Consider the following 17,265-nt stretch of genomic DNA (forward strand, 5'->3'; position numbering starts at 1 on the left):
TCTTTTCAATACTTCATTATTTCTTGTCAGTCACCTTATGTACAGCCTGGCATCACTTTATGGACATACAATCAATGTATAAAAGCTATCTTATATATTTATTTTTATTGTAAGTTTATTATTATGCTCCTTAACTTTTATGCTGCATTGATTTCAGAGTTACCACTTATTTTGTTCTCCTTTTAAGCAATCTTGAATCTTGTGGAGTGAAAAGCTTTACTGTTTTAAATGCACAGCTGTGGCCCAAAGATGAAGATTTAGAATGTATATGGAATTTTAAAAAGGTATTCACTCAAGAGGATACTTAAAATATGTTTGTTTTATACCTTTCCATAAATTTAAGATAACCTGCTGAATGTTTCTAGCATTTCTTTTAGATTCCTAGTATGTGCAGTTACTTCATTTTTCTGCTCTTCAAGCATTGCATTGTGTGAACACTTTTTCCATAGTTGCATTGAAAATTTAAGCATTTAAATAAAGCATAAGAGTAGGGATGTGATGCTGAAGCTTTATTAGAAACTGGTGAAGCCTCACCTTGAGTATTCTGAACAGTTTTGCGCTCCTCATCTAAGAGAAGATGTGCTGGCATTGGACAGGGTTCAAAGGAGGTTCACAAGGATGATTCTGAGAATCAAAGGGTTATCATATGAGGAATGTCAGATGGCTTTGGGCCTGTACTCACTGGAATTTAGAAGGCTGAAGGATCTCATTGAAACTTTTCAAATGCTGAAAGGCCTGGACAGAGTAGATGTGGAAAGGATGTTTCCAATGGTGGGGGCATCAAGGACAAGAGGGTATAAGGGCATCCATTTAAAAAAGAGATGCAGAGAAATTTTTTTTAGCCAAACGGTGGTGAGTTTGTGGAATTTGTTGCCACAGGCAGCTGTGGAGGCCAGGTCATTTGATGTATTTAAGGTGGAGATTGATAGTTTCTTGATTGGTCATGGCCTCAAAAGTTACAAAGGGATAAAAGGATCAGCCATGATTGAATGGCAGAGCAGATTTGAAGCCTAATTTTGCTCTTATGTCTTATGGTCTAATTAAATAATCTTTAATAATACTTGTTTTGTTTGGGTTCAGAAAAAAAAGTCAGTGATCTTAGATATTAACCCCTAATAGAACCCTGTAGATATGCTGCTTACACGTCTTTTTGGAAATTACTAGAAAATTTGTTGTAACATTTAACTGCATTAAGGTAAGCCACACAAGATTTACCAAAATACAATTCTGCAATCTTCCACAGAATTTCTAAACTTAGGCAGCAGATTCATCTGCAAAAAATACCTGGTAGATTTCAGGCCTTATACAAAGACTGAATCCAATACAGTATAAAGACAAAGACTGATCTCAGTATCAAGTCAAGCAGCAGCTGAAGAAAGACAGCCACTGATTTCCAGTCAGTGACTTTTCAGCATTTCCAATATATTGTTTTTAGCTGCAGTATTTTTATTTTGAATTTTGATTGCACAGACAAAGCAGTTAGGAGACAAATACACAAACAGGGTTATTTTGGAAAATTTCTATTCGTTAACCTTTGGTAGGTACCAAGGTTAAGAGAATAAAAATAAGTTAAAGAGAAAACAACCTAATTGATCCAAAGCTGCTCTTCAAAGTGACATGGGGGTTGGAGGGGAGGATATTGGAATAAGCTTAACTGCTTTAAGAGACCAGACCTCATTTTAAAGAAACGTAAGAACATATGAAATAGGAGCAGGAGTAAGAAAAGAAAGAAGCTTCACTAAACACAAATTCTTACCTGAAAATTTGAAAGTATGATTAAATTTATATTAGGATTGAAGTAAAACAATGCAAAGTAAACCTAAACATTTCTATGGTCTGATTCTTGTATCATTAAAACTGGATCAGAACATACAAGAACAGTGATACAAATATCTACTTAAATTGCACTAACAACTACAATTGTGCAAATGATGAGGAGTTCATTACACACAAATTTCCTAACAGGATTAATTTAGAGTTTATACAATCAAAAAGGTCAAAGGACTCTCTTCAAAAGCATTACTTTACAAAATACTGTACAAACTATCATACATTATACATTCTGCTTTCTCTAACCATGTATCAGTACATTTTCAAATTTCTTTCAATCGCAATTCTTAGTTTTGAAGGCTGGAAAAAATACCAGCCTTCAAATTGAAGCAGTATCAGATTTTCACAACTTAGTACTTATGCCATCAGAATTTCAAGTTGGACCCTGATTCTGAGATGAAAATGTATCTTTCCCATTTGAAATCAAAAATTTGTAAGTGTTGATTCCAAGTACAAAAGTAGCAATTCTGTTTGCCCTCCAAGTGCCAGAGATCCATTCCTGAGAATGCCAAGCACTTGCTGAATACAATTTGGAAGTTCCTTGTAAGCTTTTACATCTTCAGCATACTGCACCATCAGCTGGTCAGGAAAGGAATTAACCACATTCTCAAACCTACTCTTCCCTAGAGTTTGAATGGCATTCGAAGATTCATCATTCACAACATGACAGATTAAGGGCAAGTTGTAATTTTCAATATAATTTTTTAGCAACATAGACCAGAGGTAAGCACCAGATTCAAATTCAGTAGGATTAACGTCACTCTTAAAACTTCCAAATAGCTCTGCGTTCTCCACCTTTGCAACTTTATTAACAACAGAGGCATCTTCTTTCATCTTTGGTGAATTGATATAATTTAAGGACAATCTTCCAAGGCGGTCTTGTTGTAATGAAACAGCCCCTGTAAAGACAAATTGCAGATTAATAAATGGCATCTAAACAGCTGAAGGAAACAAGTTCTCTTTGCACCTTTAGGGCACATCTGTAACTACTTTAGGAATAATTACATTGACCTAATTAACTTGTGCTTGATCACTTTACAGAAAATGCCTGGACACATCATGTTCAATAAGGAAAAAGATTTGGGTTCATTATCTTGCTTCTAAGGATATGTTTCTTTCAATTTAATTCTCTCACTCCACTATATTGATATTTTAAGATAATCTTGTTTCAGAATCAAAATCAGGTTTAATATTACTGACATATGTCATAAAATTTGTCTTTGCAGCAGCAGCAATATATAATAAGAAGAAAAAAATTGAAATGAAGTATATATATTAAACAGTTAAATTAAACAAGTAGTGCAAAACTAGAAATAAAAAGAGTAATAAGGTAGTGTTCATGGATTCAATGTCCATTTACAAAACAGATGGCAGAGGGCAAGAAGCTGTTTCTGAACCATTGAGTGTGTGCCTTCAGCCTCCTGTACCTCCTTCCTGATGGTAGCAATGAGAAAAGGGCATGACTTGTTGGATGGAGGCCTTTACTGATGATGCCATTTTGAGGCACTCTCTTTGAAGATGTTCTGGATAATATAAAGGTTAGTACCCATGATGGAGTTGACTGAGTTTACAACTCTGCACCTTATTTTGATCCTGTGCAGTAGCTCCCCCCACTCTAAAACCAGACAGTGATGCAGCCAGTTAGAATGCTCTACGTGAGCATGTTTGGTGACATACCAAATATCCTCAAACACCAAATGAACACAGCCACTGTTGCGACTTCTTTGTAGCTGCATCAGTATATTGGGTCCAATATAGATCCTCAGAGATATTGACACGCAGGAACTTGAAATTGCTCGCTCTTTCTACTTCTGATCCCTGAAGAGGACTGGTATGTGTATCCTTGTCTTACCCTTTCCGAAGTCCTTAAGTCCACAATTTTGCAGTATGTCCTAAAATTACTGCCGTTGTAATCATAAACACAAGAGATTCTGCAGATGCTGGGAGGGATTCAGCAAGTCAAGCAGCATCCAAGGAGGCGAAGAAACAGTCAACATTTTTGGTCGAGACACACCATCAGGACTGAAGAGGAAGGGGGAAAAGCAGCCAGAATAAGAAAGTTGGGGGGGGGGGGGGGCGGGCAGAGAAAGAATCCAACAGAAGACAGTGGACCATGGAAGACAGGAGGGGAACTCCTCAACAATCTGCTCATTCAAACTCATGACCACATGTGTGTCACCTCCCTCTGGAGTTTTGTCTGTGGCCAACATTTCAAACATTCACAAGCAAAAAAAAAAGTCAGTTGAAACCTGAAATTATAAATCAAATAGTTTATTCTCACTAGTAGAGAAAGTCTTAGAAATAGGAACAGAATTAGCACTTATTTGGATAAGCATGATTGATTAAGGAAAACCAGCACAGAGCCATATTAGTTCATCAAAAAACAGATGGCAACTGAGGGAACTGCAGATGATATGCGAGGCTTAACTATTTAAGAAAAAAAGTAGTCATTATAAACCTTTGTAATGGTTCAATGGCCAAACCAGGTTCATATCCATATTTTAGGGAACCTATACAGGCTTTTGTAAAGATGAAGAGATTTACTAGAACAATTCTAGAGATGAGGGTTTCTAATTAAATAAAGTGGAGACTTTCAGTTAGAGAAGACAAAGAGGGATCTGATGGAGACATTTAAAAATGATGCTGGGCCCCATAAAGTTCAGATTGTAACTGTTCCAATGGTTGAAGTGTCAGGAACCAGCATAAAGAATGCTATTGACAAAAGAAGTGTGATGTTGGAAAAATGCATAACACAGCAAGTAAATGCACTGTCAAGGATTGCAGTCAAGGCAGATTCAACTGTGGTCTTTAAACGGGATAGGTAAAGCAGTCAAATGACTAGAGATGAATTGAATTGAATTTATTACTTACATCCTTCATATACATGAGGAGTAAAAGTCTTTACGGTATGTCTCTGTTCAAATGTGCATTGTGCAATTATAGTAATTTATAATAAATATTATGTACAGCAGGATAGTCAACATAACATAGAAATACAGTTGAATTAAGCAGTCTGATGGCCTGATGGAAGAAGCTGTCCCAGAGCCTGTTGGTCCTAGCTTTTATGCTGTGGTACCGTTTCCTGTACTTTATAGCGGGAAGTTCATATCTACGGATGCGCTAGGCTGTCCGCACCACTCTCTGCAGAGTCCTGTGATTGAGGGAAGTACAGTTCCCATACCAGGCAGTAATGCAGTCAGTCAGTATGCTCTCAATTGTGCCCCTGTAGAAAGTTCTTAAAATTTGGGGGGCGGGGGCATACCAAACTTCTTCAACCATCTGAGCTGAAAGAGGTGCTGTTGTGCCTTTTTCACCACACAGCCAGTATGTACAAACCACGTGAGATCCTCAGTGATCTTTATGCCGAGGAACTTAAAGCTGTTCAGCTCTCAACCCCAGATCCATTGATATCTTCAGGGGCTGGCCTGTGTCCATTTCTCCTGTAGTCCACAACCAGCTCCTTTGTTTTTGTGACATTGCGACAGGTTGTTTTCTTGATCCCATTGTGTCAGGGTAATGACTTCCTCTCTATTATTATTTGAGATTAGGCCAGTGTAGTGTCATCAGCAAATTTAATTAGCAGATTGGAGCTGTTGGTGGGGACATAGTCATGGGTATACAGAGAGTAAAGAGGGGACTTAGTACACAGCTCTAAGGGGCACCTATGTTGAGGGGCAGAGGTGAGGGAACGCACTCTGACCACCTGCCGGCGATCTGACAGGAAGTCCAGGATCCAGCTACACAAGGTAGGGTGATGCCGAGGTCTCTGAGCTTCTTGTCGAGTCTGGATGGAATTATGGTGTTGAATGCTGAACTGCAGTCCAAGAACAGCATTCTCACATAAGCATCCCTCTTCTCCAAATGTGTAAGGATGGTGTGTAGAGGTGTGGCTATTGCGTCGTCTGTCGATCGGTTGTGTTGGTAGGCGAATTGTAGGGGGTCCAGTGTGGGTGGTAGCAGGCTGCAGACCAGCCTCTCAGAGTATTAGCTCATTATTGAGACGAGTGAGACAGGATGCCAGTCATTCAGACATGTTATCTTGGTCTTTTTTGGTACAGGGACAATGGTATATAATTTGAAGCAGGAGGGCACTCTACTCTGGGAGAGGGAGAGATGAAAAATGTCTGTGAACACACCTGCCAGTTGTGCCACGCACACTCTGAGTACCTGCCCTGGGATGCCATCCAGTCCCGCAGCCTTGCGTCTATCGACCCGCTGGAAACAACTGAGTACCTTGGCCTCAGATGTGACCAAGCTGTCGGTTGCATCATCTGCAGGTCTCCTCAGGGGCTCGGTATTGGTGACATCGAATCAAGCGTAAAAAAAAAAATTAGCTCATCTGGGAGAGAGACATCGATGTTGGAAACTCCACTGTGTTTAGTTTTGAAGTCTGTGATTATATGCAGACCCTGCCATAAGCTGCGTGTGTTGTTGAAAGATTGTGAAATATAAACAGCCGGGTTATTTTTGTATCACACCAATGTGATTTAACAGGTCTCTTTCCATGTTGTAACTTCTTTGGAGTTTAGAAATTGCTAATAAAATTAGCGGCAAAATGTTTTGAATTGTCGAAGTTTCAATCATTAGCACAAGGAGTTGGAGGCGGAGTTAAGATGGCACTAAATGGCGATTCCTTTGCCTGCATCTTCGGAAACAGCTCTATTTCCATCTTTAATATCTTTATTTTCCCCTTTCAGAGTTATTTCGAAGACCCTGACCTGGAGTTACATGCAGACTTCGGTTCTTTGTGGGAATGGGACCCGTTCTTGGGGCTTCAGGACCGGCCGTTGTGGTTCGGCACGCTAAGGGTTCAGCCTAAGAGTCAGCCTCGTGTTTTTAAGCCTATGATCTCGGGGCTCTGGAGACGGGCGGATCGAGGGTTGGTGTCATGGCAGGAGACTCGTGTGTCATTGGGGAGGTCGGAAAATCTTTCGCTGTGGGCCCGAAGACCCAAGATCTTTGCAATCTTCAGGCACAGAGCTCGTAAAAAGCGACGAAACAGACTTTTTAAAACATCATAAACCAGCAGGTTGTTGTTATGTCTCCTGCTCGCTGGAAAAATGGGGGACACTTCCCTCTTCCTTATTAGCTAGAGAGAAAACCTGTGGTTTGTCGAACCTCGGATGAAATGCGATAAGTCTTTGGGGTAATTGCAAGGTCTGTGTCTTTGCTATTCCCTAGTTCACATTTGCGCTAAGTGCCGGGTGTGCCTTTTTTTGCTGGGGGGTGGGGGGAGAATCATTGCCTTGCTGCCGGTTACACGTGGGAAGGGGCAGCTGGGGGTGGTGTACTTTGGGGCACTTCCATGTTTTCGTGGATGCTTTGTGAAGGAAAAACATTAAAGGATGTACATTGTATACATTTCTCTGACATTAAGTTGGACCTTTGAGTTATATCTCAAAGCACAAAAACACATTATTTTGCACTTAGCATTACCATCTAGTTATATGACACAAAGAGCAAAAAATAGTAGCAAGGTCAATCATTCTACAAGCCTGCACCACTATTCAATAAGATCATGAATGATCTAATAATTGACCTGAATACTTCCTCTCTGATCTTCATAATCCCTAAATGACTGCATCCAAAAATCAACGATGAAGACATTGACTCAGCAGCCAGATCCCCTGGAATACAGGGTTCCTAAAGTTTAAACGCATGTTCCTTGTTATTGAATGAAAGTTCACTTAAGACTGCAGAATCCATCCTCCTTGGTGTGACACTGACCATTAAGACAAAAAACTCACATATCATCTATCCTTTCAAGCCTTTTCAAAACCTTGTGTTTCAAGGAGATCAGCTATCATTCGTCAGAACTCTTCCAATAGCCTGCACAACACCCATCTACTCAAACTTTCATCAGAAAACAATGCCTTTATCCCAGAAATCAAACTGGTGGTTCCCAGAATAGAAAGCAATTACATTGGTTTCTGGTCTAATTACTGTACAATATTGGAATGTTTACATAACTAATCCCATTTCTGGATCAGATGCTCATTTAATGATATTCCTTAAACACCACTATTTTAGAACATTTGACAGGAGATACTAGAACATGGTGCTTGAGGTCAATTTTGTCATTTGGCCACTCATGGCCAACAAGTTTTCTACAGTATTGGAGTTCAAAATAAATACAATATGATCAAATTAATACAGTTTCATTTTTTCTGAATAAGGATTAACTGAAATATAATCTCCATTGAATAAGTGCTTTATTTGTCCAGGAGGTTTCAGTGAAATGGGAATTTGAATGTTATGTGGGGGAGATGTGGTTGATCTTCTGTTTAATATGTATTTGTCAATGGGGTGATGATGCTGCTATTGGGAAACTCCTATCATTTAAAGAGACCAGAGAAATCAGATTATACAAGGCACATTTGTGGCTAGGGAAACTCAATAAATAGTTACATTCTCATCAAGATAAGAAAGCAGAATCAACATGGGTGGAAAGGGTATAAAGTACTGGTGGGAGAGGATTCTAGGACTCTTAGCATCAAAAGGAGAGATAGCAACAATAATAAAAAGCTTAAAAGAAAAATAACAAAATCATCACAGGGACTTTATTTTTCATAATGTGGAAAATCAAAATGACAAGCCATTTGGAGAAAGGCTTACAGAAAGCAAGCTGGTTTTCACCAACATATGAACCCAATGATGAAAAAAAGATTATTTTAGACCTTGTATAATGAGACAGGGTTAATTAGTAATCTCAGTAAGGAAATCTATTGGGAAAAAGGGTCACCACATGAAAAAATCTTGCATTCAGTTCAAGAGGGTGCAGCTCAGTGAAAAGCTAGAGTTTTGAACTTTAATAATGCCAATTACTTAGAGGGACCAATTATACAGGCAAAAGGGACAGGTAGTCTGGGAAATTAGAAAAGGTTTATTTGAAGATAAATATTTCTTAATTTATATACATTCCACTGAGTAAAAAAACTCCATGGGGAAAGCTCATGACTAAGTGTGGAGGTTAAGATTTAGGGAAAAGGCTTACGATACTACAAAGAGCAGAAATGACCTTGAGAATTGAATTTAAGAAAGCTACAGCATATGATAAATCAATCAAGTAAAAGGTAGAATATTGAAGTAACTTTAAAATATTTAAAAATAAGAACTTCTCCAGCTCTCAAAAATGGACTGGAAAGAAAGGCAGACTTCAGACACACAGACAGAAAAAAAAACTAGTGGCAAATATGGAAATAGCTAAGGCATTAAAAGTAATATTTATCCAGTTTCACAATGGCATCCAAAATATGACGAATAATGGACAACTAAGAATCTAATGATAGAAAGTAGCAAAATGCTGAAGTACTGGGCAAGTTAAGGAAACTGAAAGTGATAGCCTGAGAAATAATGAACACATTCATACAGATCTTCCAAAATTTCTCTTGTTCTGACATGGTCTCAAAAACTGGAGGGCAGCAACTGTTGTTCAAGAAAGAGAAAGAAAGTGGGGAAACCATACCTCCTCTTATTTAATTACAAGGGGAATATAATAGCATTTTAAAACAAAAGTAATGATAAGAAAAGAAGGCTTGGATAACTGGTGAAAACATAACTTTGTGGCACTTTCAACTAGATGAGGAACAGATACAGCCAATTTATTAGCTTTGTATGAATGCCAATGAATGATCAGTCTAGCTTCCAGTCAACAACAAAATAAAAAGCCACACAAATGGGAACTGCTATATGAGGACCACATTTCAACATTAAAAATGGTGTAAAATTTTAGTATTAGGTTAGTTTCTGAGGAGGGGTGCAGGAGGAAAGAAAAACGTGCCTAGACCAGCAATGTAATTTTTCTTAAAAGTAATGATTACTTTTCCTTAAGAAAAACTTTTTATTTAAGAAGTCATACAGCTGCTTAACCTTAACTTTGTTAAGCAACTATCATTATAATCAAATCAATTGATGGTACAACTGTCAAATTAGGTTGCATGAGATCCATTTTAAAATTTAGCTTTTGAGTTTAGAAGAATGTGTTGACTTATTGAGATACAGCATGCAGCATTCTGAGAGGAACATACGGAGTAACTTTCCTTTAGTGGAGAATTTGAAATTAGGGAATGAGAGCCAAGGATAAAGCTAAGAGGCTAGCTATTAAGGTTGAATTCAGGAGAAACATTTGTATGCTATTGATTGTGAACAGTAGGAAACCCTAACTTTTAGAGAGGTGTAGTGCTGAGATATCAAGAATGTTCAAGACAAAGATCTATAGATTTTGAGTGTAAAGAGAGGCAATGAAAACTGAAGATGTGTAGATTAGCCGTTTTATGAGGTTCAAAGGTACAATTTAATGTCAGAGAAATGTATACAATATACATTCTGAAATGCTTTCTCTTCGTAACGATCCACGAAGACAGAGGAGTACCCTAAAGAATGAACGACAGTTAAATGTTAGAACCCAAAGTCCCCCCAGCTCTCCCCTCCCACGCATAAGCGGCAGCAAGCAACAATTCCCCCCTCTCCCTACTGGCAAAATAAAAAGCATCGGCACCTGCCACCGAGCCACTCAAGTGTGAGCAAAGCAACAGCAAAGACACAGACTTGCAGTTAACCCAAAGGCTTTGCATTTCCCCGGTATTCAACATACCACAAGTTCTCTCTCTCCCTAATAAGAGAGAAAGAAGTGTCTCCGCTTTCCCAGCACGTGGGAAGACATTAACAAACAACTTGCTGGTTTATGATGTTAAAAGTCCACTACGTCGATTTTTTCAAGCTCTGTGCCCAGAAAACTGGGCACTCAACCGCAAATGCTGAGGATGTTCTACGAGTCTGTGGTGGCCAGTGCTATCATGTTTGCTGTTGTGTGCTGGGGCAGCAGGCTGAGGGTAGCAGACACCAACAGAATCAACAAACTCATCCATAAGGCCAGTGATATTGTGGGGATGGAACTGGACTCTCTGACGGTGGTGTCTGAAAAGAGGATGCTGTCCAAGTTGCATGCCACCTTGGACAATGTCTCCCATCCACTACATAATGGACTGGTTGGACGCAGGAGTACATTCAGCCAGAGACTCATTCCACCGAGATGCAACACTGAGCATCATAGGAAGTCATTCCTGCCTGTGGCCATCAAACTTTACAACTCCTACCTTGGAGGGTCAGACACCCTGAGCCAATAGGCTGGTCCTGGACATTTCCTGGCATAATTTACATATTACTATTTAATTATTTATGCTTTTATTACTATTTAATTATTTATGGTGCAACTGTAACAAAAACCAATTTCCCTCAGGATCAAGAAAGTATGACTATGACTATGAGATATTCCAACTCCTCTGACAACACACGGGTCTCCTGTCATGACACCAACCTTCGATCTGCTCATCTCCAGAGCACCAAGATCCTAGGCTTCTGAATCCGAACCAGACTCTTAGGCTGAGACCTTGGCGTGCCGAACAACAACAGCCGGTTGTGAAACTCCAAGAGCAGGTCCCATTTCGACAAAGAACCGTACTCAGCGTGTAAAGGTCAGGGTCCTCAAAAGAACCCTGAAAGGGAAAAATAAAAACATTAATAGAGCTGTTTCCGAAAATGCAAGCAAAGGAGTCACCGTTTACCGCCATCATCACTCTGCTCCACTTTTTTTTTAATGATTGGCTCCAATGAGTATTAAGCCACATTCTACTCTGCTTCACTTTCTTTTCTACCAGGTTTGTTCCAACAAACTTTACCTGTTATGAATGCAGTGAGGTGAGCTCGCAGTTACCCACTATAATGCTATTTCTGTGCCATTCTTAATTGATGTCAAATTGGAGACCAGTTTCTGTGTTCACGGCCAGCACCTGTGTGCTGCACTTCCATAATTGACTAAGTTTGGACTTTTGTTCCAGAGCAGACTTCACAAATGCCTTTGATTCAGGATCATATTCTTCCAAACGCTGGCTGCCTGCACAAATTAGTCTCCAAAATACAACACATGACCCAACCCAGTGCAGAATGGCACCTACAAAGGCTGCACCAAACACTTCCTAATGTTTCTCACCTCAACGCTACCAATGAACATTTTTGCTTGAGAGGAGCTAACCTACATGACCAGCTGGAAACTGCTCAATCTGTCACCTGCACTCTAAAGTATGAACATCAATATATTAATTGTTGTCAATTTATTTACCAAAGCACAACAGCACAAGACATATGAGCAGAATTAGGCCATTCAGCCCATTGAGTGCGCTCTGCCATTTCATCATGGCTGATCCATTTCCCTCTCAAGCAACACACACAAAATGCTGGAGGAAGTCAGCAAGCCAGGCAGCATCTATGGAAAAAAGTACAGTCACCATTTCAGGCTGAGACCCTTCACCAGGACTGGAGAAAAAATGAGTAGTAGATTTTAAAAGTAGGGGGAGGGGAGAGAAACACAGGTGATAGGTGAAACTGGGAGGGGGAGGGATGAAGTAGACAGACAGGTAGTTCACTGGTGAAAGAGATACAGGGGGAATCTAATAGGAAGACAAAAGGCCATGGAAGAAAGTAAAGGTGGGGGGGGGGGGAAGAGGAGCACCAGAGAGGTGATGGGCAGGCTAGGAGATCAGGTGAGAGAGGGAGAAGGGGATGGACACTGGTGAGGTGGGAGGGGGCATTACCGGAAGTTCAAGAAATTGATGTTCATGCCATCAGGTTGGGGGCTACCCAGACAAAATATAAGGGGTTGTTTCTCCAACTTGAGCATGGCCTCATCTCGACAGTAGAGGAGGTCATGGATTGACAGATTGGAATGGAAATGGGAATTGAAATTAAAATGGGAGGCCACTGTGAGATCCCACTTCTTCTGGCAGACAGAGCGTAGGTGTTTGACAAAGCAGTCTCCCAATCTAGGTCTCATCTCACCGATATACAGGAGGCCACACCGGGAGCACCGGACGCAGTATATTACCCCAACAGATTCACAGGTTAAGTGTTGCCTCACTGGAGGACTGTTTGGGTCCCTGAATGGTGGTGAAGGAGGTGGTGTAGGGGCAGCTGTAGCACTTGTTCCACTTGTGAGGATAAGTACCAGGAGGGAGATCAGTGGGGAGGGATGAATGGACAAAGTTCTTGCACAGGGAGCGATCCCTGTGGAAAGCAGAAAGTGGGGGGAAGGGAAAGATGTGCTTAGTGGTGGTATCCCTCTCCTGGTTTCACCTATCACCTTGTGTTTCTCTCTCCCCTCCGTTACCTTTTAAATCTACTCATCTTTTTTTCCTCCAGTTCTGCCAAAGAGTCTCGGCTTGAAACGGTGATTATATTTTTTTCCATAAATGCTACCTGGCCTGCTGAGTTCCTGCAGCATTTTGTGTGTGTTGTTTTGGATTTTCAGTATTTGCAGATTTTCTCTTGTTTGTTATTTCCCTCTCAAACCCATTCTCCTGCCTTCTCCCTCTAACCTTTCATGCCCCGACTAATCAAGAACCTAACAACCTCTGCTTTAAATATACCCAATGACCTGGCCTCCACAGCTGCCTGTGACAACGAATTCCACAGATTCGCCACCCTGAGGCTAAAGAGATTCCTCCTCACCTCCGTTTTAAATGGACGTCCCTCTATTCTGAAGTTGTGTCCTCTGGTCATAGATTCTCCCGCTATAGGAAACATCCTCTCCACATCCACTCTATCTAGGCCTTTCAACATTTGATAGATCTCTGCTCATTCTTCTATATTTCAACAAATACAAGCCTAGAACCATCAAACACTTCTCATATGATAACCCTATCATTCCCGGAACCATTTTCGTGAACCTCCTTTATACCCTCTCCAGTGTCAATACATCCTTTCTTAGATAAGGGCCCAAAACAGACTGAGTCTTCCACCTCCTATTAGCAGGACGCTAGGGTTTCTACAAATCTGGCACTTCACTACAACACCGTCTTCTCAATAGAAAATCCATAACAAGACACTGGGAAATATGCACTCCATCCCAATTTTTAGGAGTGAAGGGCACAAAATGCTGTACAATCCACTTTCACCTTCTGGCTGGCAGAGGAAAAGTCTGTTTGGCAGATCAAGATCTCAAAAAGAGGAGAGGAGAAGATGGCAGCGCAATGCAGCGCGCAGCAGCCACTCCGGTGATGAATATCTGTTATCTGTCAAGTAAGGTGCCATGCACAATTCTGATTTGATGGAGGCAGACGTGAGAGCACAGAGGAACGTCTGGTGAAAGTTCTGAAATGCCTGTTTTGCTGCTGCTGCTACTGTGTGATCTGAATTCTCCGGAGGGGAAGGCCCCGAGTCCTCGGCTTTGCTTGTTGTTCGGTGGCCGGGACAGGGTCGAAGCACTCGGCAGAGACGGTGCTCAGTGCTCGGTGTCCGAGGCTCAAAGTTTTCAGACGGACTCAGAGTCAGCTGTGGTAGGGTGCTTCCAGGATGCTGCATCGGCAAGTTTGCGGCGCTGGAGGCTCATGGCAGGGAGAGTTTCTCCCTTCTACCGTCTGTGTGAGATGTTCAGGCTATTGGGACTTTGAGACTTTTTTTTTTACCATGCCCATGATCTGCTCTTTATCATTACAATATTGCTTTGAACTGTTGTAACTATATGTTATAATTATGTAGTTTTTGTCAGTTTTAGTATTGGTCTGTCCTGTGTTTCTGTGATATCACACTGGAGGAACGATGTATCATTTCTTAATGCATGCATTTCTAAATGACAATAAACGAGGGCTGCGTCCCCTCATAATCTTAAAAAAAAACAGCACAAAGCTAGCAGCTGGCAACAGTGATCCCTGTCCTCCAATACTCAGTCATGGATGGTTACAGCCGGTATCTCAAGTTCCTCCAGATCCATGAGTATAAGAGCCAATGTTAGTGTCCTCTCCCAGGCCAGCAACCTTAGCACTGAGCCTTATCTATATGTGGTCAGTCTCCATGAGCAGACCACATCATGCACCATCAGCAATATAAATAGCCATTACTCTGAACCCTATCACAAGCTCTAGGCAGACTGAGGAAACTATTCAAGAATGTTCTGTAACATCCTTCAGAATGTTTGACATTAATACCAATTTAAGTAAACCCCTGTTCCACAACTGGTCAAGGTGAGAAAAAGAACATCTAAATTGGCACTGAGAATCTAGAACCTACTCATTATACCAGGCTTTCATATGCTATAAAAATGCAAAAGGAAGGCAGTACCTTGCCAATGATCCTCCAGGCCCTTTTTACATACGTGGCTTTGTAAATGTCCTGAATAGTGGGAAGTTCACTTCTACAGATGTGCTGGGCTGTCCGCACCACTCTCTGTAGAGTCCTGTGATTGAGGGAAGTACAGTTCCCATGCCAGGCAGTGATGCAGCCAGTCAGGATACTCTCAATTGTGCACCTATAGAAAGTTCTTAGAATCTTGGGGCCCATACCAAACTTCAATTGTCTGCAGTGAAAGAGGTGCCGTTGTACCTTTTTCACCACACAGCTGGTATGTACAGACCACGCAAGATACTCTGTGATGTTTATGCTGTGGAACTTAAAGCTGTTCACCCTCTCAACCCCAGATCTATTGATGTCAAAAGGAGCTAGCCTATCTCCATTCTTCCCTTAGTCCACAACCAGCTCCTTTGTTTTTGCAACATTGAAGGAGAAGTTGTTTTCTTGATACCACTGTGTCAGTATGATGACTTCTTCTCTGTAGACTGCCTCGTTATTATTTGAGATTAGGCCAAGCAGTGTAGTGTAGTAATTAGCAGATTGGAGCTGTGGTTGGCGACACAATCATGGGTATACAGAGAGTAAAGGAGGGGAGCTTAGTACACAGCCATGAGGGGCAGCTGTGTTGAGGGTCAGAGCGGCAGAGTGAGGGAGCCCACTCTTACCACCTGCTGGTGATCTGACAGGAAGTCCAGGATCCAGCTGCACAAAGCAGGGTGAAGGCCGAGGTCTCCGAGCTTCTTGTCGAGCTTGGAGGGAATTATGGTGTTGAGTGCTGAACTGTATTCAAAATACAGCATTCTCAGATAAGCATACCTCTTCTCCAGATGTGCAAGGACGGTGTGCAGAGCTGTGGCTATTGCATCACTCATCTGTCAATTGGTTGTGTTAGCAGTCCTTACTACTGACTCAACATGCAAATTAACCTTAAGGGAATTCTGCATGAGGACATCTAAGTCACTTTGCAGCTCTGATTTTTGAATTTTCTCCCCATTTAGAAAACATTCTATGCCTTTATTCCTTCTACCAAAGACCATACACTGCACGTCACTGTATTCCATCTGCCACTTCTTTGTCCATTCTAAGTCTTTCTGCAGACTCTCCACTCCCTCAGCACTACCTGCCACTCCACCTATCAGCACAAACCTGGCCACAAAGCCATCAATTCCATTGTCCAAATCATTGGCATATAATGTGAAAAGAAGTCGTCCAAACACCAACCCCAGAGCAAAACCATATTCACTGGCAGCCAACCAGAAACTGTTCCCTTTATTCCATTCTTTGCCTCCTTAGTCAGTCAATCTTCTATCCATGCTAGTATCTTCCCAGTAATTCCATGGGCTCTCATCAAAGGCCTAAAAATCCAAGGAAACAACATCAATTGACTCTTCTTTGTCTATCCTGCTTGTTATTTCCTTAAAGAAGTCCAACAGATTTGCTAGGTAAGATTTCCCCTTAAGGAAACCATACTGACTTGGCCTATTTTACCATGTGCCTCCAAGTAGCCTGAAACCTCATCCTTAATAATGGACTCCAACATCTTCCCATCCATTGAAGTCAGGTTACAGGTCAATATCTTCTTTGCTTCTGCCTCCCTCCCTTCTTAAAGAGTGGAGTTATACTTGCATTTTTCTATGCCTCCAGAACCATTCCAAAATCTAGTGATTTTTGAAAAACCATTATCAATATCAGAGAAAGGCTATGAACTAGGACCTGAAAAGTGCAAACGGACAAACAAGTTATCCACCTACATAAACCAACAAACTAAAGTGTCTTAAAAAGGCCAGTAAAGTCCAAGATTTGCAAGTGGCCCTAAAACTGAATATATTGTATGAAGACTTTACCAATGTAGAACTTTACTGAAAAAGTCATCAACATTTCTATATTCCTTTCCTGCAAGGGCACAAAGTTTAAGAGCTGTGGTGATTAAGACACCAAAAAATAACACTTAAGTAGAAAAGAATAGCAGTGCACTGTTGTCTTTATTATTGTATGGGCTGAGAGAAGTGGAAAATATAGTACAAATTCATTGATATAAGTAAACAGAACTGGGTTTGTCAATGGTAGTATCAAAACTCAAAAGTATAAAAAAGTATATGATGCACACTGCACAGCTCCAAGCAGAACAAGTTCAAGGTAAAAGAAATAGATCTCTACACGTTTTTAAATGGTCAAATACATTAGGACATGCATACTGAAAATCAGAATAATGTTATTTTCTCTCATTGAAACCAATTGGAATAAGCCTGGATATTGGCTTGTTGCCTAACTTTTAAATAATTTATAAAATGCACTTGTAGAATTTAGTTTCTATGA

At 40.8% G+C, this 17,265-nt stretch overlaps 1 protein-coding gene across 1 annotated transcript in view; it reads right to left on the reverse strand.

Annotated features, from left to right (window-relative positions):
- Window positions 1-1,871: 1,871 nt before the first annotated feature.
- slf1 (SMC5-SMC6 complex localization factor 1) overlaps window positions 1,872-17,265 on the reverse strand; it is a 140,331-nt gene continuing 124,937 nt past the window's right edge. Inside the window, exon 16 of the mRNA XM_072281213.1 lies at window positions 1,872-2,729. Within this exon, the coding sequence (XP_072137314.1) occupies window positions 2,254-2,729 (476 nt within the window). The 3' untranslated portion in view covers window positions 1,872-2,253. The remainder of the gene's footprint in view (window positions 2,730-17,265) is intronic.

This window comes from Mobula birostris, chromosome 17 (assembly GCF_030028105.1).
Source record: "Mobula birostris isolate sMobBir1 chromosome 17, sMobBir1.hap1, whole genome shotgun sequence".
NCBI lineage: Eukaryota > Metazoa > Chordata > Chondrichthyes > Myliobatiformes > Myliobatidae > Mobula > Mobula birostris.